The sequence below is a fragment of the Engystomops pustulosus genome, chromosome 2, assembly GCF_040894005.1.
Source record: "Engystomops pustulosus chromosome 2, aEngPut4.maternal, whole genome shotgun sequence".
Classification (NCBI taxonomy): Eukaryota; Metazoa; Chordata; class Amphibia; order Anura; family Leptodactylidae; genus Engystomops; species Engystomops pustulosus.
Genome location: NC_092412.1, coordinates 227,977,515 through 227,996,545, shown reverse-complemented (window position 1 = coordinate 227,996,545; position 19,031 = coordinate 227,977,515). Strand labels below are relative to the sequence as shown.

The 19,031-nt window shown below is 42.7% G+C and overlaps 1 protein-coding gene across 1 annotated transcript in view; it reads right to left on the bottom strand.

Annotated features, from left to right (window-relative positions):
• The window catches only part of P2RX5 (purinergic receptor P2X 5), a 54,178-nt gene that overhangs the window by 21,485 nt on the left and 13,662 nt on the right, over positions 1-19,031 (bottom strand). Inside the window, exons 2-5 of the mRNA XM_072138411.1 lie at positions 7,266-7,416; positions 6,940-7,011; positions 2,688-2,763; positions 342-441 (exon numbers count right to left, since the gene is read on the bottom strand). Coding sequence (XP_071994512.1) covers positions 342-441; positions 2,688-2,763; positions 6,940-7,011; positions 7,266-7,416 — 399 coding nt within the window. The remainder of the gene's footprint in view (positions 1-341; positions 442-2,687; positions 2,764-6,939; positions 7,012-7,265; positions 7,417-19,031) is intronic.

The window sequence follows — 19,031 nt, the reverse complement described above, 5'->3', positions numbered from 1 at the left end:
AGGCTTCCCCATCCATCACCCAGGGACTCATCCTACAGACAACTCTGGGGTTGCCCCAGGGAGATCAAGTACATCAGCCTCTCCCTCCATCTTTCTTGCACACACCACCTGCTGGAGACCTGCCAGACACAGCGTGCCTAGGCCACAACTGCCAGCCACTCTTTTTTTCTGGGCCCCGGCTGCCTCCAGGCCCCAAGAAAAAGCTAGGCCCCAGTGGGGGATGTTGCAAATCCAATAAGAAAGTTGGAAGTTGCTAGGCCCCAATGCAAATCTGTGACCAAATTATGATGTAATCTGGTAGTAATCCATAGCATAATGAGAAGAATTTAGCTAGATCTTACTTTGGCCTTTTTCTCCTCTCTAGCGGGCACCAAGCAAATATTTCACATGTTCCTGTTGTGTTTGCAGCGCCTGTCTTCAAGCAACGACCAGTCTTCACTCCTGAAATTAGAAATCTGTCTAATATTTCTACAAAGAAAACACCATAAACTGGCTGTGCCAATAAAAAAAAAAACATACTAATTCTACTTTCCTGATTTGAGTCTTGTTTAATTATTTTGAAATATTCAGATCAACCATCCATGTATTTTTCTAAGGGGTTTATATAAACATGGGAGGTAACCAGCTTTCCACAGAACAGGACAACATGAACAGTGGCATCATTACATGGGCACCATAGGGGAGGTAACCAGCTTTCCACAGAACAGGAAGATATGAAAATATTAATTTGTATTCTTATGGGGTGTTTTTTTTGGTAAGCATATTGTACTTTCCATTTGCAGCATTTAATATTTTATTTTACATACTAGGTTTCCTATTGGGCAACTAACCTTAACCCTTTATGTAACCCATACATTAATTCTTATAATTGTGTCATAACCCTAAGGCTCCTTGCACATGAACGTGGCATACAGCCACGTGCAGGAGAAAGGCGGGCCACCCCTCCCCTCTCCATAGAGAAGCGAACGCCCGGCACCTTAAGACAGAAAATTACTGGACATGTCCTTTAATTTTCCGTGCTTGGTCATGGGGCAGTGAGACAGTGCGTGCTCACTGTACCGTGACCGGCATCTTAGGCGTCATTGGAGATGGATATTGATTCCTTTATGTGCAAGGGGCCTAACAGACATTTCCTATCCCAAACACACAGCTCCTAACCCTACACATTATTTAACCTTAAAGGCAGTCTACCTGCAGTGTTGACCATTCAAAGCTGTAGACAGTGTTAGGTATTGGTCCTGGAGATCTGTGTAACCATACCTTTTGTATGTGTGTATTAGTAGCAGAACTGTGAGAAATGTATTTATATTTCAGGATTGTAGCAGGACTTGGTGCACTGGTGTGTGAGATCTCCCCTGCAAAGCCCCTCCCCCTGCAAAGTCACACATTTGTCACAAAAATATAAATAACCCTCATTATCTTCCTTTAACTCCTTCAAGACCAAGTTTTTAGCTTTTTCGCATTCCATTTTTCACTCCTCTCCACCTAACTTTTTGATTTTTTTTCGTTTGAAAAGCTAACTTTGCGCTTGTTACATAGAATCATATTGTACTTTCTACTGGTACTCTACTCTATGCCGTATCCTAGGAAGCTGGAAAACTGAATACTTTTTCATACTTCAGTGTATGGAACAGGTTAAAGGACCTGTCACTCGCAAAGCGGTCCGATGCATTCATGAGGGGGCGGTTAGAGGCGCTGCCTCTTCCCCGTGCCGCCCCGCTCGCTCCATAGGTCGCCAGTGACCGCCAGGCGGAAGTCACCGCCCCTATCCACGCCCCAACCGCACCCCATCATGAATACGTCGGACAGCTTTGCAAGCTGTCTGACAATTACACTGTACTCCGGTTTCCGGTAACGCTATCACTCTAATAGCGCAGCGTTTATTCAAGCAGCTCCTAGAGCGAAAATTTGGGTGACAGGTCCTCTTTAAGGTCTCATTGCTTGCTAGACAGGATGACGTTTTCATTGATACAATTTTGAAAACTGTACAGCTGTGACGGGGCATAGAACAGGTAGGGAGAAGGGCCGACACATTTACTATGGTCTCAGCAAGGATTGTGGTGGAGTCTAGAGCAAAAAAATCTACAAGTTCAGACCTGGCCTGAGCCCATATCCATATAGGGGCCAGAGCCTCTTAGTGAATACGGTGGCAGGACCACCAGCGTGGGGGGTCCCTTACTGGCCAAAGGTAACATCATGATCTAACCATGCTTCCATTTTTTCCCAGGTCAGGAAGTAAGAGTTTTCCTTACGTCTGAAGACGTTGACACTTCACTGGGGGATTCTGGGAAATATGTTTTCTAGGATGGGACTCTCTCATATATCAAGCCAAGAATAAATTGTCATTTATGTGTAAGCTACAATAAAACTAGTAAAAAAAAAAACATTTCCTAAGGTCAAGACATGAATTTATGATTTCATGGGTTGATGCATCTGGTAAATATTTCTCTAAATCTTTCTCTTTCGCACTAGTTAGAGTTATATTCTGACTAAATGGTTCTTCTATGGAATTTTTGGATGTGTTTTTCTTCATGCTGTACTTAATTTTGTCACTTTCTCTGCTTTTCTGTTGAATTAATGCAGGCAATTTCCTTTATGTATTTATGGCTGTTCTACTCTTAGTAAAGTAATTTGTGCAATGAAAATGAGAGGCTGCCAGTGCATTAGTAGATGTGATCCTGTTATACCATTGCCAGCAATGACCGGTTCACCCTCCGGGCATTCAATGTTCTGTGTACACTTTGCATCAGGGATTCCATGACTCTGCAGGGGAAAAATATAAAAACAAAGTCTATTTTTTTGCAGATATTTTTAAATTATTTTTTATGTAGTTGTGGCTGAACACAGGGCCCCAAAGCATGATTCTGAATGGGGTCCCCCACTTTACCTTTCACACTCATGCACCCAGATATAGAGCATATACACATATATACAGTACCATATACAAATGTACAGCATATATACACACTTACAGTATATACACAGCAAACATCATATACACATATAGCATATACACATCACAGATATACACACATATACAGCATATACACATCACATATATGTTATATACATATTATGTGTACAATCTGCAGCATAATGGGGGTCATTTACTAAGGGCCCGATTTTCGTTTTCCCGACGTGTTACCCGAATATTTCCGATTTGCGCCGATTTTCCCTGTGTTGCCCCGGGTTTTTGGCGCACGCGATCGGATTTTGGCGCATTGGCGCTAGCTTGCACGCGACGGAAATCGGGGGGCGTGGCCGAACGAAAACCCGACGCATTTGGAAAAACCGCCGCATTTAAAAACCCGAAAGTGTCGCGGAGCTTGCACTCACCTTCATCCAGGATAGGCCGGTGTATTTGAGTGTGTTCCGATGCTCTTCAGCGCAGCAGCGCCACACCGTGGACGTCGGAGGAACTACCTTAATGAATCCCGGCCTGGACCCGAATCCACCGCAGAGAACGCGCCGCTGGATCGCGAACGGACCGGGTAAGTAAATCTGCCCCAATATGTACACAGTGGTGCACATCTCAGGTCATATGATGGGGCCCTCTGACACTGCAGGCCTCATAGCAGCTGCTATGGCTGCTTCAACTGTAGTTACGCCACTGATTGAACAGTTGACAATGTCAAAATTGTATGACATTGTCTTATTTTTATGTCAGGGCTCTGGCAATGCTCCTATTTCTGTTGATCTATAAGTTGTTGTATAAGATATTCCCCTGCTGAGTGGGGTAACTAACTCATTTCTGTTAAATCCTGTTGAGATTTATATATAAATAAATATTGTATTGGATGAAAAACAGAAAAAAACAATAAAAAGAGTTTGTAAAGAGAAATCTTATGCAATTAAACAAGATGCAAAACTAGAGAATTTTTTTTAATATGTGTAAACCAGATACGGCTAGGTTCACATCACATTTATGTGATAAGCTGAGTGTATGTATGCCAGCTGACGTATACTCTGTGTATCCATAGACATATACTGGCAGGTGGGGACATCCTGTTTGCCTCAGTTTGCACAGTTTTAGTCGTATACAGCTTAAAAGGAAGGACTATGTTAGACGGATATGCTCAGTGGGGGGACCACTGGAGGCAATAGGAGATGGATACTAAGTATCTAAGTATCTGATGAACACCTTGAACATCTGCAATAGCCAATAACTGGCTGCTACTGATGTTAACTCTTGCCACAATCAGGGTGGAGGGGAGGGAGAAGGATGACCTCTCCCACTGTATAACCATATAGTGGCAAATATCTGCCTTGTATTATTAGGACAAGTCGGAAATCTGCCCAATGTTTCCTTACAAAGGAGGGCAAAAATGTGATGTCAATCCAGCCTTATACTTAAAGGGGTTGGCCACTTTTCAATAAATCTGTTCCATTAGACAAGTTTCTATGTGTGTACAGGCAGTCCCCGGGTTACATACAGGATAGGTTCTGTAGGTTTGTTCTTAAGTTGAATTTGTATGTAGATTGGAACCGTATACTTTATTATTGTAACCCCAGTCAAAATTTTTTTGGTCTCTGTGACAATTGGATTTTAAAAATGTTGGATTGTCATAAGAACCAGGATTAACAAAAAATCTTAATTACAGACACCATTGATAACTGTTATAGCTGATTATTGTAGCCTAGGACTAAAGTACAGTAAATTACCAAAATCCAGAGGTCCGTTTGTAACTAGGGGTCGTATGTAAGTCAGGTGTTCTTAAGTAGGGGACCGCATATATATATATATATGTGTAACTTTGCCTCCTTCGAGAGCTTTAACTTTTCCCTGTTCTCCCCATGCTGTCCTCTGCATATATACACAACTTTCTGTTTCTCACTCCTTCAGTCCATCCTTATGGTGTCACCCACTGTGCCTCTTTCTCTCACAGTCCAACTCACTGACAGACGCGGGGAGGGGGTAGCAGGATGAGCAGCATGCTCCTCCTATTCATCAGTGCTAATGCATGTGAACAAAGATCCACAGAGAGTCTACAGAGAGGACAAAAGTAAGTAGCAGGACTGCTGAATCATTTGATGAAAATCTAGGGATTATTAAGGCAGTAAAGGCTCATGGCCTAAAATATAATAGTGAAAGATAAGTAAACCCCTTTCCCTTTCTATGCATAAGCCATAATGGAGGGGAGAGGCATTTGATTACATATAAAGATAAACATCTGTCATTCATGACCAATTTGCCTCAGGCTGCAATCCGTTTTTTACTGATCCGTGAAAGACGGTTATAACTAGGTCATGCTCTAACGGAATTGTCACTTGATCCGTTAAAATAACTGAATTTAACACTGATCCATAAAAAGCATTTTTGCTTTCTGCCGGTTTTCAGCCACAGAGTAGAATCTGAAAATTTTCTGATTGGCTTGAGACAAATCTTGTAAATTACCGATAATAATTAAAGTCTAATGTACAGGCAGTCCTCGGGTTATGTACAAGATAGGGTCCGGAGGTTTGTTCTTAAGTTGAATTTGTATGTAAGTCGAAACTGTATATTTTATAATTGTAGATCCAGACAAAAAATTGGCCCCAGTGACAATTGGAGTTTAAAAATGTTTTGCTGTAATTGGACCAAGGATTATCAATAAAGCTTCATTATAGACACTTTACAGCTGATCATTGCAATCTGGGACTATAGTAAAGCATCCAGAAAGCTTCACCACAGGTCAGAGTGGTCTGTCTGTAACTATGGGTTGTCTGTAAGTCGGGTGTCCTTAAGTAGGGGACCGCCTGTATAGTAAAATTTCCTTAAATTTCAATTTACTTTTTATGATTATAGTTATTTATATAGTTTCGGACCTGTATTGAATTTTGTGAAAAATTCAGCAAAGTGAATTTTGAATGATTCTCTTTACTATTCCGGTAAGTCAAAAGTCAGTAAGACAAATTTGTGCACGGCAATGGGTGTTCTGGTTGGACCGTGCGCCACATTTATCATGCAAAGACCGACAGAAATGTGTTGCTCGCTCTATGTTAAAGGTGCACCAAAAAAAGTGGCGCACTCTATCGAAGCAGTGCACGGGGTGGCAAATTCTTGCAGAACATGGGCCAGAAATCATGACTTTGGCGCACTCTGCCACTACACAGGCAAACTGCGCACAGTACAGACTGCACTGTTCTTAGTAAATGTTCCGCAATCAGGCCAGGCGCCAGCACCCGGCTTATGCAGGAAAGTGCCGGGGCCCTGGGGTACTGGAGGGGCCCACTCGGAATCCCGGATCAATTGTACCAGTGTTGCTTTAAGACACAAATGATCCCCTTCTGGCTGGTGTTGTTTTCTGCCTCTATGCTGCACTCATCGGGAGAGCAGCATAGAAGCAGAATCTGAAACTCACCTGTCCTCGTTCCCCCGAAGCTGCGCTCCGCATGGTATGCGACAGCTCTGAAGCTGGTGCACATGCTGATGTCATCAGATCACATGTGCCGGCTCTAGAGCCGGCCCGTACAGCGGGTGCATGCCAAAGCAAGATGGCGGCTGTTCCTGTGCTGCTTCGGGGGAACGGGGAAAGTTGAGTTTTTTTCTTACCTGGGGGGGGGGGGGCAGTGTAGCTGGAGGGGGAGGGCAGTGTAGCTGGAGGGGGGGGGGGGATACAGTGTGTCTACAGGGGGAGGGGGGGGGCAGTGTAGCTGGAGGGGGGCAGTGTGGCTACGCAGGATAGGGGGCGGCAGTGAAGCTACAGGAGGGCGGCCCATGATGGGGCCCACTGAGGCTCTATTGCCCAGGGGCTCACTAAAACCTGGAGCCGGCCCTGTCCGCAGTGTATTATGTATTGTGACTAAACTAAATGAGACTGATCTGCAGTACCAAGCACAGCCTCTGTGCAAGAGTGGTGCTTTTTACTACCAATACATATCTCGTTGCGTGTACATTCATTTTATATTTTGAGTGAACATTTTTGAGTGAACATTTGTTCAAATTATAATTTTTCTTACCTCGGGGCATTTTTCTTGTCTCTGATTGGGGGTGACGATTAAATTGGTTACTACAAAAAATACATTTTCACCCTGAAAAAGAGGACATTGTAAATAATCAACATTTCCAGGGTTGTGATATAATGGGGCAGATTTATCAAGTGTCTGAAAGTCAGAATATTTTTAGTTTCCCAAGGCAACCAGTCACAGCTCCCCTTTAAAATATTCATGAGCACTGGTAAAATGAAAGCTGAGCTGTGATAGGTTGCCATGGGCAACTAGAAATATTCTGACTTTCAGACACTTGATAAATCTGCCCCAATGTATAGAAAACAAGTTGCACCAACCTGAGGAGGAATGACATAGTCCACCACATCCCACAGTCTTGGCCCGAGTTCCGTGGTGTTTGTATAGGCCACCCCCTTTAACTTGGTGATGACAGAACTCTGTATGGACGTGTCTGTATCTTGATAACCTTTTTTAACCACAAACACCCACCTGTCCAATAAACCAAGAACATACAAACATCATTATATCTTTATATACATGAAAAACATTAACACAATGTTTCATTTTGAGTTTATGAAAAATTTTAACTTAACCTTCAATAGGGTTGTCAAAAAGTTACAATGACACAATGAGGGATATTTATCAAGATGTCCAGAATTCTAGAGTAAATTCCTCCAACAGCCTCTAAAATGCCTTGTGCCACTTTTTTTGGCCACTTTTCTGACTTGTATGAGAAGTAGTGTGAGCTCAGAAAAAGGGAGCATGTTTTCATCTAGTAGACTGGGTGCTGTTATTGTAATTCAGCTTCAATTAAACTGAATGGGAGATAGGCTGCCATATCACAATACATCCACTACTGTATATTGATATTGTGGTGATGTCACAGTATAGACATAATGCATACAGTGATGTCACAGTACAGGGATAACACACACAGTGATGTTACATTACAGGAATAACACACAGTGATGTCACAGTACAGGGATAATACACACAGTGATGTCACAGTACAGGGATAATACACACAGTGATGTCACAGTACAGAGATAATATACAGTGATATCACAGTACAGGGATAATACACACAGTGATGTCACAGTACAGGGATAACACACACAGTGATGTTACATTACAGGAATAACACACAGTGATGTCACAGCACAGGGAAAAATAAACACAGTGATGTCACAGTACAGAGATAATACACAGTGATGTCACAGTACAGGAATAATACACACAGTGATGTCACAGCACAGGGATAATAAACACAGTGATGTCACAGTACAGAGATAATACACACAGTGATGTCTCAGTACAAGGATAATACACACAGTGATGTCACAGTACAGGGATAATACACACAGTGATGTCATAGTACAGGGATAATACACACAGTGATGTCACAGTACAGGGATAATACACACAGTGATGTCACAGTACAGAGATAATACACACAGTAATATCACAGAAAAGGAAGAATACATGCTGTTTTGTCACAGTACATGGATGATACACATACTGTAGTAATGTCACAGTACAGGGGTTATACACACAGTGATGTCATAGTACAGGGATAATACACACAGTGATGTCACAGTACAGAGATAATACACACAGTAATATCACAGAAAAGGAAGAATACATGCTGTTTTGTCACAGTACATGGATGATACACATACTGTAGTAATGTCACAGTACAGGGGTTATACACACAGTGATGTCATTTATAGTTGATCATTGCTGCCTAAAGCTAAAGTTAGTAAATAACCAGCATTACAGAGCTTCACCAGAGGTCACAGTGGGCAGAGAGGTCTGTTTGTAACCAGTTGGGGCTACCTGTATAGCTCCCAACTATCCCAAATTTGGCGGGACAGTCCTGGCTTTTGGCACTGTCCCACTGTCCTGGGTGGTGGGAAGTATGTCCCAGCATGTCTCAGTTTGTTGCCTTCACATGTCTGTTTCTGCTCTTTAGCAGAGATGTGTACAGTTAGCTCCTCCTCTGGCTGGCCCCTCCTCTGAATTTTCTCAGAGCCCTAGCATCAGAAGAGTTAGAAGGATTGCTTCAGGGGGAACAAAGGAAAAGTAACTAACACATTTTTTTAAGTTTGTTTAATACCCAGGAACAGTGGAGAAGAGGGACCACAGTATGAGGATGACGGAGGACAGGGTCCAGTTATTGTGGAAAATTAATGATCGAACATTTTATTAGTTTAAATCCCTGCTCTTTCAATGACCGTAATTAGTGATAGCATCTTCCAATGCACTTCCAAGGATAGAAACTTCATGAAGGAGAAAAGAAAGTTGGCACTCACCACCTTTTGTAAAAATCTTTTTCTTTATTAATCCGTGTTAAAACATGGCGTACACGACAGGGGAGGGTTGAGAAAGTGGATGTGTTCTTCGTTCAGGGACGACTCGTTTCGCGCTCAGTTTAGCGCTTCATCTTGCCTAGCTCTCCAAGCTGGTCTAGCCAATCAGGTAAATGCGGCCGTAAGGGCGGGTCATGCAAGGGGGGAGGCGCTTGTTAGTTATGTCAGCCGTCGTTCACGTAAGTGTCGGCGGACCTGAAGGGAGACCGCTTACTAGTATGCGCAGCCAATCGGGCTGTAGTCGGGGGGCGGGAATAGTAAGAAAGAGGAGGAGACAAACTTCTCTCCGTGTATGTAATGCATCATAGCTTAAGGAGAATCGTACAGTTTAGTGAAAGACAGTATCTAGAGATCGTGATTCCTCACAAATTTTTCTCTTATATTTTTTTCTTTTAGTCGCAGTAGACGGGCAAAGCTGTGTTTAACAAGGGACATAGGCAGGATGGAACAGGCATAGTTTATAACCCAGCTAAATGGTTTATGTTAGTATAAACCAAAAACAGAGACAATACCTCAGTATAGCAATAAACATTGGTATAACAATCAACATACTTCAGTACGTATAATCCACTGGGCTTCTTTTTTAAGCAATAGCCTATGCCTGTCACCCCCGTGCATCGGTATTGGGACCTGTTCGATTCCTGCAAAAGCGAGTATGTTCGTATCCCCTCCGTGAGCTGTATTGACATGTTCTATTAGGCGAGGGGCACCTTTGCCGGTTGTTATCGAATGCTTATGCTCCCTAAAACGTGTGAACATGGCCCTGGTTGTATTCCCTATATAAAATCGCCCACAGGGGCAGAATATAACGTAAACAACAAAACTTGAGCGGCATGTAATGAATTGTTTGACCCTGTGCTCCCAGCCACCGATTTTTAGGAATTTTCCACCCACCAATTGATTACAGTGATTACAATTCCCGCATCTATGGTTGCCCAGAGGAGCTGCCTTTTTTAACCATTCTTCTTTTCTGGGTGCACTCGGGAGCCTGCTACGGACCAAATGGTCTTTCAGAGTTCTGCTATTACGAAAGGTAATTAAGGGGCCGTTCTCGGCTATGCCTTTTAATAACGGGTCAGATTTTACCATGAACCAGTTCCTATTGATCGCGATCAACTCTGAAAGACCATTTGGTCCGTAGCAGGCTCCCGAGTGCACCCAGAAAAGATGAATGGTTAAAAAAGGCCGCTCCTCTGGGCAACCATAGATGCGGGAATTGTAATCACTGTAATCAATTGGTGGGTGGAAAATTCCTAAAAATCGGTGGCTGGGAGCACAGGGTCAAACAGTTCATTACATGCCGCTCAAGTTTTGTTGTTTACGTTATATTCTGCCCCTGTGGGCGATTTTATATAGGGAATACAACCAGGGCCATGTTCACACGTTTTAGGGAGCATAAGCATTCGATAACAACCGGCAAAGGTGCCCCTCGCCTAATAGAACATGTCAATACAGCTCACGGAGGGGATACGAACATACTCGCTTTTGCAGGAATCGAACAGGTCCCAATACCGATGCACGGGGGTGACAGGCATAGGCTATTGCTTAAAAAAGAAGCCCAGTGGATTATACGTACTGAAGCACTAGGTGCATTGGGCCTCAACGATAGAAATGATATGGGGGTTTTTCTATGACAGTATGTTGATGGTTATACCAATGTTTATTGCTATACTGAGGTATTGTCTCTGTTTTTGGTTTATACTAACCTAAACCATTTAGCTGGGTTATAAACTATGCCTGTTCAATCCTGCCTATGTCCCTTGTTAAACACAGCTTTGCCCGTCTACTGCAACTAAAAGAAAAAAATATAAGAGAAAAATTTGTGAGGAATCACGATCTCTAGATACTGTCTTTCACTAAACTGTACGATTCTCCTTAAGCTATAATGCATTACATACACAGAGAGAAGTTTGTCTCCTCCTCTTTCTTACTATTCCCGCCCCCCGACTACAGCCCGATTGGCAGCGCATACTAGTAAGCGGTCTCCCTTCAGGTCCACCGATACTTACATGAACGACAGCTGACATAACTAACAAGCGCCTCCCCCTTGCATGCCCCGCCATTGCGGCCGCATTTACCTGATTGGCTAGACCAGCAGTCTGCAGTTTTCTTTCAGGTCCGCTTTCAGCCTTTTGTCCCTCCTCATGCTCGAGTCTGCCATATGACTAGGGCGGGGTTAAGACTTTACTTCCCCACCCCAGATTGTTTTTATCCAATGTAATGTCTTTGAATTGTAGGTGTGGCTGCACACGCAGCGGAGTCTCTCGGCGCCCTCATTTAAAAGTCAGATGAGGACGCTTGGAGAGCCAGGCAAGATGAAGCGCTAAACTGAGCGCGAAATGAGTCGTCCCTGAACGAAGAACACATCCACTTTCTCAACCCTCCCCTGTCGTGTACGCCATGTTTTAACACAGATTAATAAAGAAAAAAAGTTTTACAAAAGGTGGTGAGTGCCAACTTTCTTTTCTCCTTCATGAAGTTTTTGCACATGATCATTTGCTACAGTTAGAGCACCACACCAAAGTCTCAAAAAAGTTTTACGGTTTGAACTCTATACTGACTCCGATACTGGGTCTCTATTATAATGACGGCATAGGAGCCTCCTCAATAGTGCCCCCGATCATCCCTCCTACTTACTACTTCCAAGGATAGACTTACAGGTTTTAGAGAAACTACAGTACACACAAGTCCATAGCAGTCTGCACAATGAACACTATTTAGATTCTGCTGAGCTCTTCTTGATCTAGTCCGTGCTGCCTGTAGATAGGAAACTATCTAAAATCTGCTCAGCTCCTCATGCTCTATGATATTCTGCTTGTATAATTGTAATTACCCACTAAGTAGGGCATTATGAATCCAAACACTCTGTCTAAATCCTAGTCAGTTAGTGGAGTCCAGCCAACTCTATTGTACCAATTTAGGTGGTTTTCAGTTAAAGCGAACCCATCACCAGGAATTTCTTTTTTTAGCTGGTGTCAGGTTCCAATAGGCTATGCTATGCTGATTTGTCAGCATTCTGAAGTACTTTATACAAGTTTAATTCACATTACCTGGCTCAGTTCCAGCAGCATGTGGTGAGTCCCGGGATCTCCCTGTGTCTCCTCATGCATTCTTCCTCCCCTGCACACCATCCCCCTTCCTCCCCCTGCCTGCTCCATGCACATGACAGGAAGTGGGGAGGAAGCTGTATGTGTGGAGGAGAGGAGACTGACACAGGCACACACAGGCTGCAGCTGCAGGGGACTCACCACATGCTGTTGACAGGTAATGTGAATTGAACTTCTATAAACTACTGAAATGATTCAGAATACTGACAAAAGCATTTTTAAAATCAGCTAAAAATTCTTAAGCTTTGTTTTGTGATTGACATTGAGCTTTGTTGTTTTCATTTTATTTATAGTATTATGGTTTTTTGTAGCGACTGTTCCCGGAATACCCCATTAATGTTTCTAATGTTATGATTATTGCATTTAACATGTTCATCCTTCCCTGCCACCTGAGGTGCCCATTGGTAGTAAACCCAGACTACCCTGCAATAAACTCCTGCTGAAGTGTTTTTAAGTGAGTTCCTTGGAAGGCTCTGGGCTCAGTCCAGTCTTTTACAGAACTGTACCTGAACTCAAGGCCTGCAGAGACTAGCAACCTGCTCCTGTCTCCCGTGAGAGGACTTCCCCTCCATCAGGTCCGCAGCTCTGCCTCTCATTAGAGTCTGCCTAAAGCAGACTACTTTCTTCTCCAGGCCCAAGCTATAAGACAAAGACTGTGAAATACACCTGACTGCATCCAACCACCAGCTACCTTAGACCCGCCAGAAAGGAGACCTATTACTTCAGCTGGTTACCCGTTGCTGGAGTCTTGGAGTGAATATATTCTGTGAGTTTAATGTTCATAACCTCTGTCTAAATGTGTGATCCCTTGCTGCCGCTAACATTAAGTGCCTCCCCTTCACCATCTTCCTGGGAATCCCTTCACCACACGTACACCAAGAGTGCCCCAGGAGGAACCCTCCATCATATTGCAGCCTTTTCCTGCATCCCCTTGCTGGCACTGCCTTGTGGAAGAGGCCTGCCACTCAGGTACCAGGGAAATCCAGCTACAATAAAAAATGTCAGGCCCCAGTGGGAGAAAATTGCGCAATCTGCTAGTAGATATCTCTGCTCAGCTGCTCTATTACATGCTGCCTATTTACAGGCTACTCAGCTCCTCATGCTCTATAGCATTCTGCCTGCCCATTAGACATTATGGCCCAGATCTATTAAAGTTGCTGGGCCAGTTTTCTGTCTGACTTTACATTAGAAATAACATGCAGACTACTTGTACATGTACTTAAGAAGCGTTTGCGCCAGTTATGTGTTGCGGCTGCACCTAAAGGGGTGGGTTACTGCTTAGTGGAGTTTGCGCCACATTTATTATCGACATGCGCCACAATTCTGTCTGCACGACAATTCTGCAGCACGAAGATAATCTGGCGCACCCTGCACATTCGAAAGGCAAAATGCACTTTGTGCACTACTTTTGATAAATCTGGGCCTATGTTTAATGAGACTGGAGTCCTTTAAGACCCATATGGACTAGTAACCTAAATAAAAGAAACTTATTAAAAAGTTTCATTTGTCCTATGTTTTGGGTGCATCTCAAGCATCTTCTTTCTTGCCAAATAACAGGAATTATTTATTGTAAAAGGTAAGTAGTTAGACACAATACAATTACAGGAATGTCACTGCTGGCACAGGGTCAGCATCAGACTCATGTTAATGATTAATCTGTAGAAAGATACAATGCACTAAACAACTGCATAAATTGTATTAGCAGGTTTCATATATGATCTAAATAATAAATATGTAAATTATGCTGTGGTAGGAAATGTTTTCTAAAACACCAGAAAAATAAAAAATATCCAGCCAAATGTTAATTGGCCAGAAATCTTTTGAAGCTGGTAGTGGCTGGTGAAATGGTTAAAGACACACTCAGGAGGGGTCCGCATCCCCCACACACGGTGCTAATAATTAAAGGTAGTTTGGCGAATTAGGATACAAACAGGTTATTGGCCTATTAAAGGGAACCTGTCACCAGATTTTAACCCATTAAACTACCAGTCACCTCAGGTAAGGTATGAAAAGTCCTTTCTAGAATTTCCACTTCCCTCCGAAATACCTTTGTAATTGCTCACAAAACACCATAATTCTCATACTGCTTTTATACTTTGCCTAAAACAACATTTTTGTGTCATCTATACACTGGGACAATTGTCAAATGGGCCGAAATCGGCACCAGTGGGTGACATCAGAGACATGCGCAATATTCTTTGACTGGCCCTGGGAGGACATGCTGAGGGAGAATGAAGCTCATACAAAGGTCTGAGCGGGACTTGCAAGTATAGTGTGTGTGTGTATGTTTCCTAAATATTAAAGGGGTATTCCCATGAAGACAAGTTTCTTATATGTACTCAGGATAACAAAATAACACATTCTCTAATTCACTGTTATTAACAAAAATGCAGCATTTCACAGATATAATTCCAACCTGTCTCTATCAGTCCTGGTGTACACAATTTCAGCTGCCCCTAAACACAACCCAGTAACTTCTGACTTAGGGTCGGGCCGCCATCTTGGATTTTTGTGTGAGAACGTGGAGATGAGATTTCTCTCTCTCTCCTGTGTGCCTGTAGCCACGCCCCCTGCACAGAGCTCAGAGACACTCACTGATTCACTTCCTGCCAGAACAGAGCTGAGAGCAGAGAGAGAAGCTGCAAACTACAAGCTACAAGGAAATAAGTGAACCGGGGGAAGGGGGAGGCAGGCACATGTCTGGGAGATGTAGCAGGGCTCACAGTGTAACAGTCTGCAGCCTGTGTGTAATAGGCATCATGCATCTCATGCATTTTGATCTCTATCTATGTGTCAGTGTGTTAGTACAGAAGCCAGATGAGAGTGTATATACATCTGTACCCTGATAATGCTACCACACTGTCACCCCACAGAACTAGATGGATAATACAGTAATGTGTCTGCTTAGAGAGGCCCCGCCCACAGCCTGGAATCTTACACTGAGCAGCCTAGAGAGTGATAGGAGCAAAAACAGCAATAAAAATGAGTAAAATTGTAAATTAAGGGGTTAAAATTATCTTTATTGTGTTAACATCCCTAGGGGATTGAGATGTGAGAATTTTCTTTCGTGGGAAAACCGCTTTAAGAATAACTTGTCTAAAGACGTCATTGAAGTGAGTAACAATGACAAGTATTGCATATAAACCGTTCATACAGATTGGAGCAACAGCTAATTCTTAGAACTGTCTAGTCCATCAGTGGTTTCCTAGAAGTTAATAAGGACCCCTTGTTTATATATAATATCAGTTACTAAATACATCTTATCTTAGATTGATTTTCAGACCAGTATTTTTGACGTAATTCAAAAGCAGTGTAGAGGAGATATTCCCGATCACAGATGAGGTTACGATTCATGATAGTAGCAAAATTACAGTTCTAAAGTGGCGACAAAATTATTTTATGGTTGGGGGCTGCCACAACATGAGGAACGGTATTAAAGGGTCGTTGAGAACCACTGTGCTATATCTTTATCTGGGGCTCATTATCATGTGTTAGAGTCTGGGCTCGCCGGAGGATTCTCTGGTTCTATGGTGGACCGGTCCAATCCTGTTTTTACTCCTCTCTAAGCAAGGGGGGTAGAGGTCCAAGGATGAGCTCAGGGAAGCGCCTAATCGGAAAATCAAGCTCTTAAAACACTTATCAAAAAAAACATTTAAAAATCAGTAGCTCGGGATTCGGCAGGTGAATGTACAGATTAAACAACCCCCACCTCTATATGAGAACAGGAGGATGAGTCACACAGACAGGTCCCGGCCTCTGGCAGCAGAAAGGCTAACCATGCCAAGATAAGTGCAATATTTTACACAGTTAGAAATATGAATACGCTGTAATATATTACTTGGTCAAAGCCCAAGCGTTGTCATTATTAAATATCATCTTGGCAGAGATAAGAAATAAATTACCGTAAGAATCTGCAGTCTCCCCAATACCATTCATTTAATCACTGCAGTAGGCATTTTGGACTCATAGTAAGGAGTTAAAGCTATAGTTGGACATATACATTTATCAGTGCTGCTATGCCAGTTTTATGCACTGCAAGAAATTGTAATTATTCTGTCGACTATGCCACCTTCACGCCATATAGGCATGGAAGGGGCAATAAGAGGCACAGCAGCCAGCAGAGTGGGCCGGCAAGGGGTGTTCCTGTTTCTGCGCATATTCACCACTGCGAATATTCACCACTGTTCACATATTTTTACGCAAAACTACACCAGATCTGACCTCAGACTCAGCCTGACCCTTCTTCTGCTGCATCAATAAAACATCAGTTACACAGGGCTATAAAAAATGCCAGGTTCAGTCAACCTTGGCCTAGTGTGGATGACCCCCTTCAAGCATGGGACATGATAAAACATGAGATATATGGAACACTAGTCACTTTAAAGGAAACCTACCATATGATTTGATGCATTATGAAGCAAACATACCTTAAGAATGCCTTAGCTACACTGATGCAGAAACATATCTTGTTTAATCCCTGCGCTGAGTGGTTTTGTTGAAAACAATTTTATAAAATTATGATAATGAGGCTCTGTCACTTCTGTGGCTGTCCCGGCACTTCTCCTCTCACATTAAGTATGCACTGCTCCTGAGAATGATGTACCACTGTGTAATGTGCGATGAGGTAATCACTGTGTTTTCCTTCCCAGGCAGAATAATCAATTGCTGCACCATCCCTCAACTGCTATGTATGAGTGTTCCAACTCAGGTTGATTAGTCCTGTCTTGGCTGTTCAGAAACCTCCATGTAATGTGTGTAATGTGGATCCAGCTTTACCAAGAGCCTGAATTTTATAATTGTTTTTTTTTCAGCAAAACCACTCAGCTCAGTGATTAAACAAGATATGTTTCTGCATCAGTGTAGCTACAGCATTCTCAAGGTATGTTTGGTTCATAATGCAGGAAATCAAATGGTAGATTTCCTTTAAGCTAAAAATTAATATCCATAGTGAATTTCCATGAATCTCCTATCAGGCCCTGTTCAGATTTTTCACTGCACCCACATTGTATGTCCATGGAAATGTATTTAAGGTGTTGTACCAAGTTTTTATGTTACCCTAATACACAGAATAAGGAAAATCCATGTGATTAGTGAGGGTCTCACTGCTAGACCCCCGGATAACGAGAATGGACCGCAGCATTCTGTGGAATGGTGGTCCTGCCACTCCATCAATTATTGATAACTGGACCCACTTGCTTCTCTCTAAGTCTTTTCTCTATGAGGGATACTAATCATTGTGTAAAAGAGGGGTGCTGGGCCATGCTGGTTGAGACTGGTAATAAAAGAAGAAAATGCGATCAGCTCTTAGCACAGCCAAAAATTTATTGGCCCACATTTATCAAAACTAGTGAAAACTGCTCTAGGTGCAGTTTGTCTATGAAGTGTGCAGGTGGCGCCAGTTTCATGAAATGTGTCACACGTTCATGAATGTGGCGCCCCCTGCACTTTATAATTTTTTTTTGTGCCCTTTGTTCATGCTGCAGAAATGTGACGCACATCAGTAAGTAATATGGGGAACGGTCCGACTAAGCAAGCAGTTTGCATGTTCAGTGCAAAGTCAGACAGAAAACTGTCGCAAACACTTTAATAAATGCTGACCATAAACTTAATTTTCTCTAGAATGATTTTTCTGGGAATCAGTGAAGTTATTGGAGAGTCTGGAAAACTTATAAAGTGCCCAATATGGTGTTAGTTTTACAGTAACTGTGGGGCAATACTGTGGACCCTCTTTAAGAGTTAATTTTTAGCCTTCCACTAGTCTCACATAGTACTAGTACTACTATATTCTATTATTCTAGTACTAGAAGGGCTGGTGCCAGCACTGGACATACCTTGGTAAGTGCCGGGGCCCAAAGCTGCTTGGGGGCCCACATAAGTCGGTACATAAGGATTTCATGGGGACTGTATCTAATGAATTCATAGGGTGTGAGGGGGGCTTATATAAAATAACCATTAATAGGCTGTTTGATACGATAAACTAGGGAACAGGAAACTGTTCGTTTCTGAATTTTTAATGCCACCATGTGAGTTTACTGCAAAGGGGCCCACTGAGGAGCTGTCGCTCAGGGGCCTACTGGAACCTGGAGCCGAGCCTGAGTACTAGTATACATCACCAGTCTACATTCTCTTTTCCAAGACCTTTGTGCTGAATGTGGATCCCGCATACTAATAAAGCAGAATTCACTGCATTGATTCCGCAGTTTTATCACACCAGGTTGGCGCATATGCAATGCATAAGTCCCACCCCACTTTGAACTTTTTGGAAAGGTTTTTAATGGCTTTGCTGTAATGTAAATGCAAATGATCACTGGTGAATGACCAGAAGTTTATTTTTAGAAATACTTCATAGGCCAACATGTTTAAATCACCTTCCTTAATGGATTTTGGATTTCGCCTCTTTTCCATGGACAATGTTTCACCATTCTATGAGCTCATTCGATTTAAACAGATACCATTTATATCTTTTCTGGCCCAGTATGGCCCTTTTTAATAAGATATGAATAGCTTTGACAGACCCCCGATCTGTCTGAATGCCTCAACTTGTATCAAGGTGAATATAAATCAAGAAACTAGAGAAAAGGGGAAAAGAATAAAGACTAGAAATACCATTGAAGTAGTAGAAAAAGAT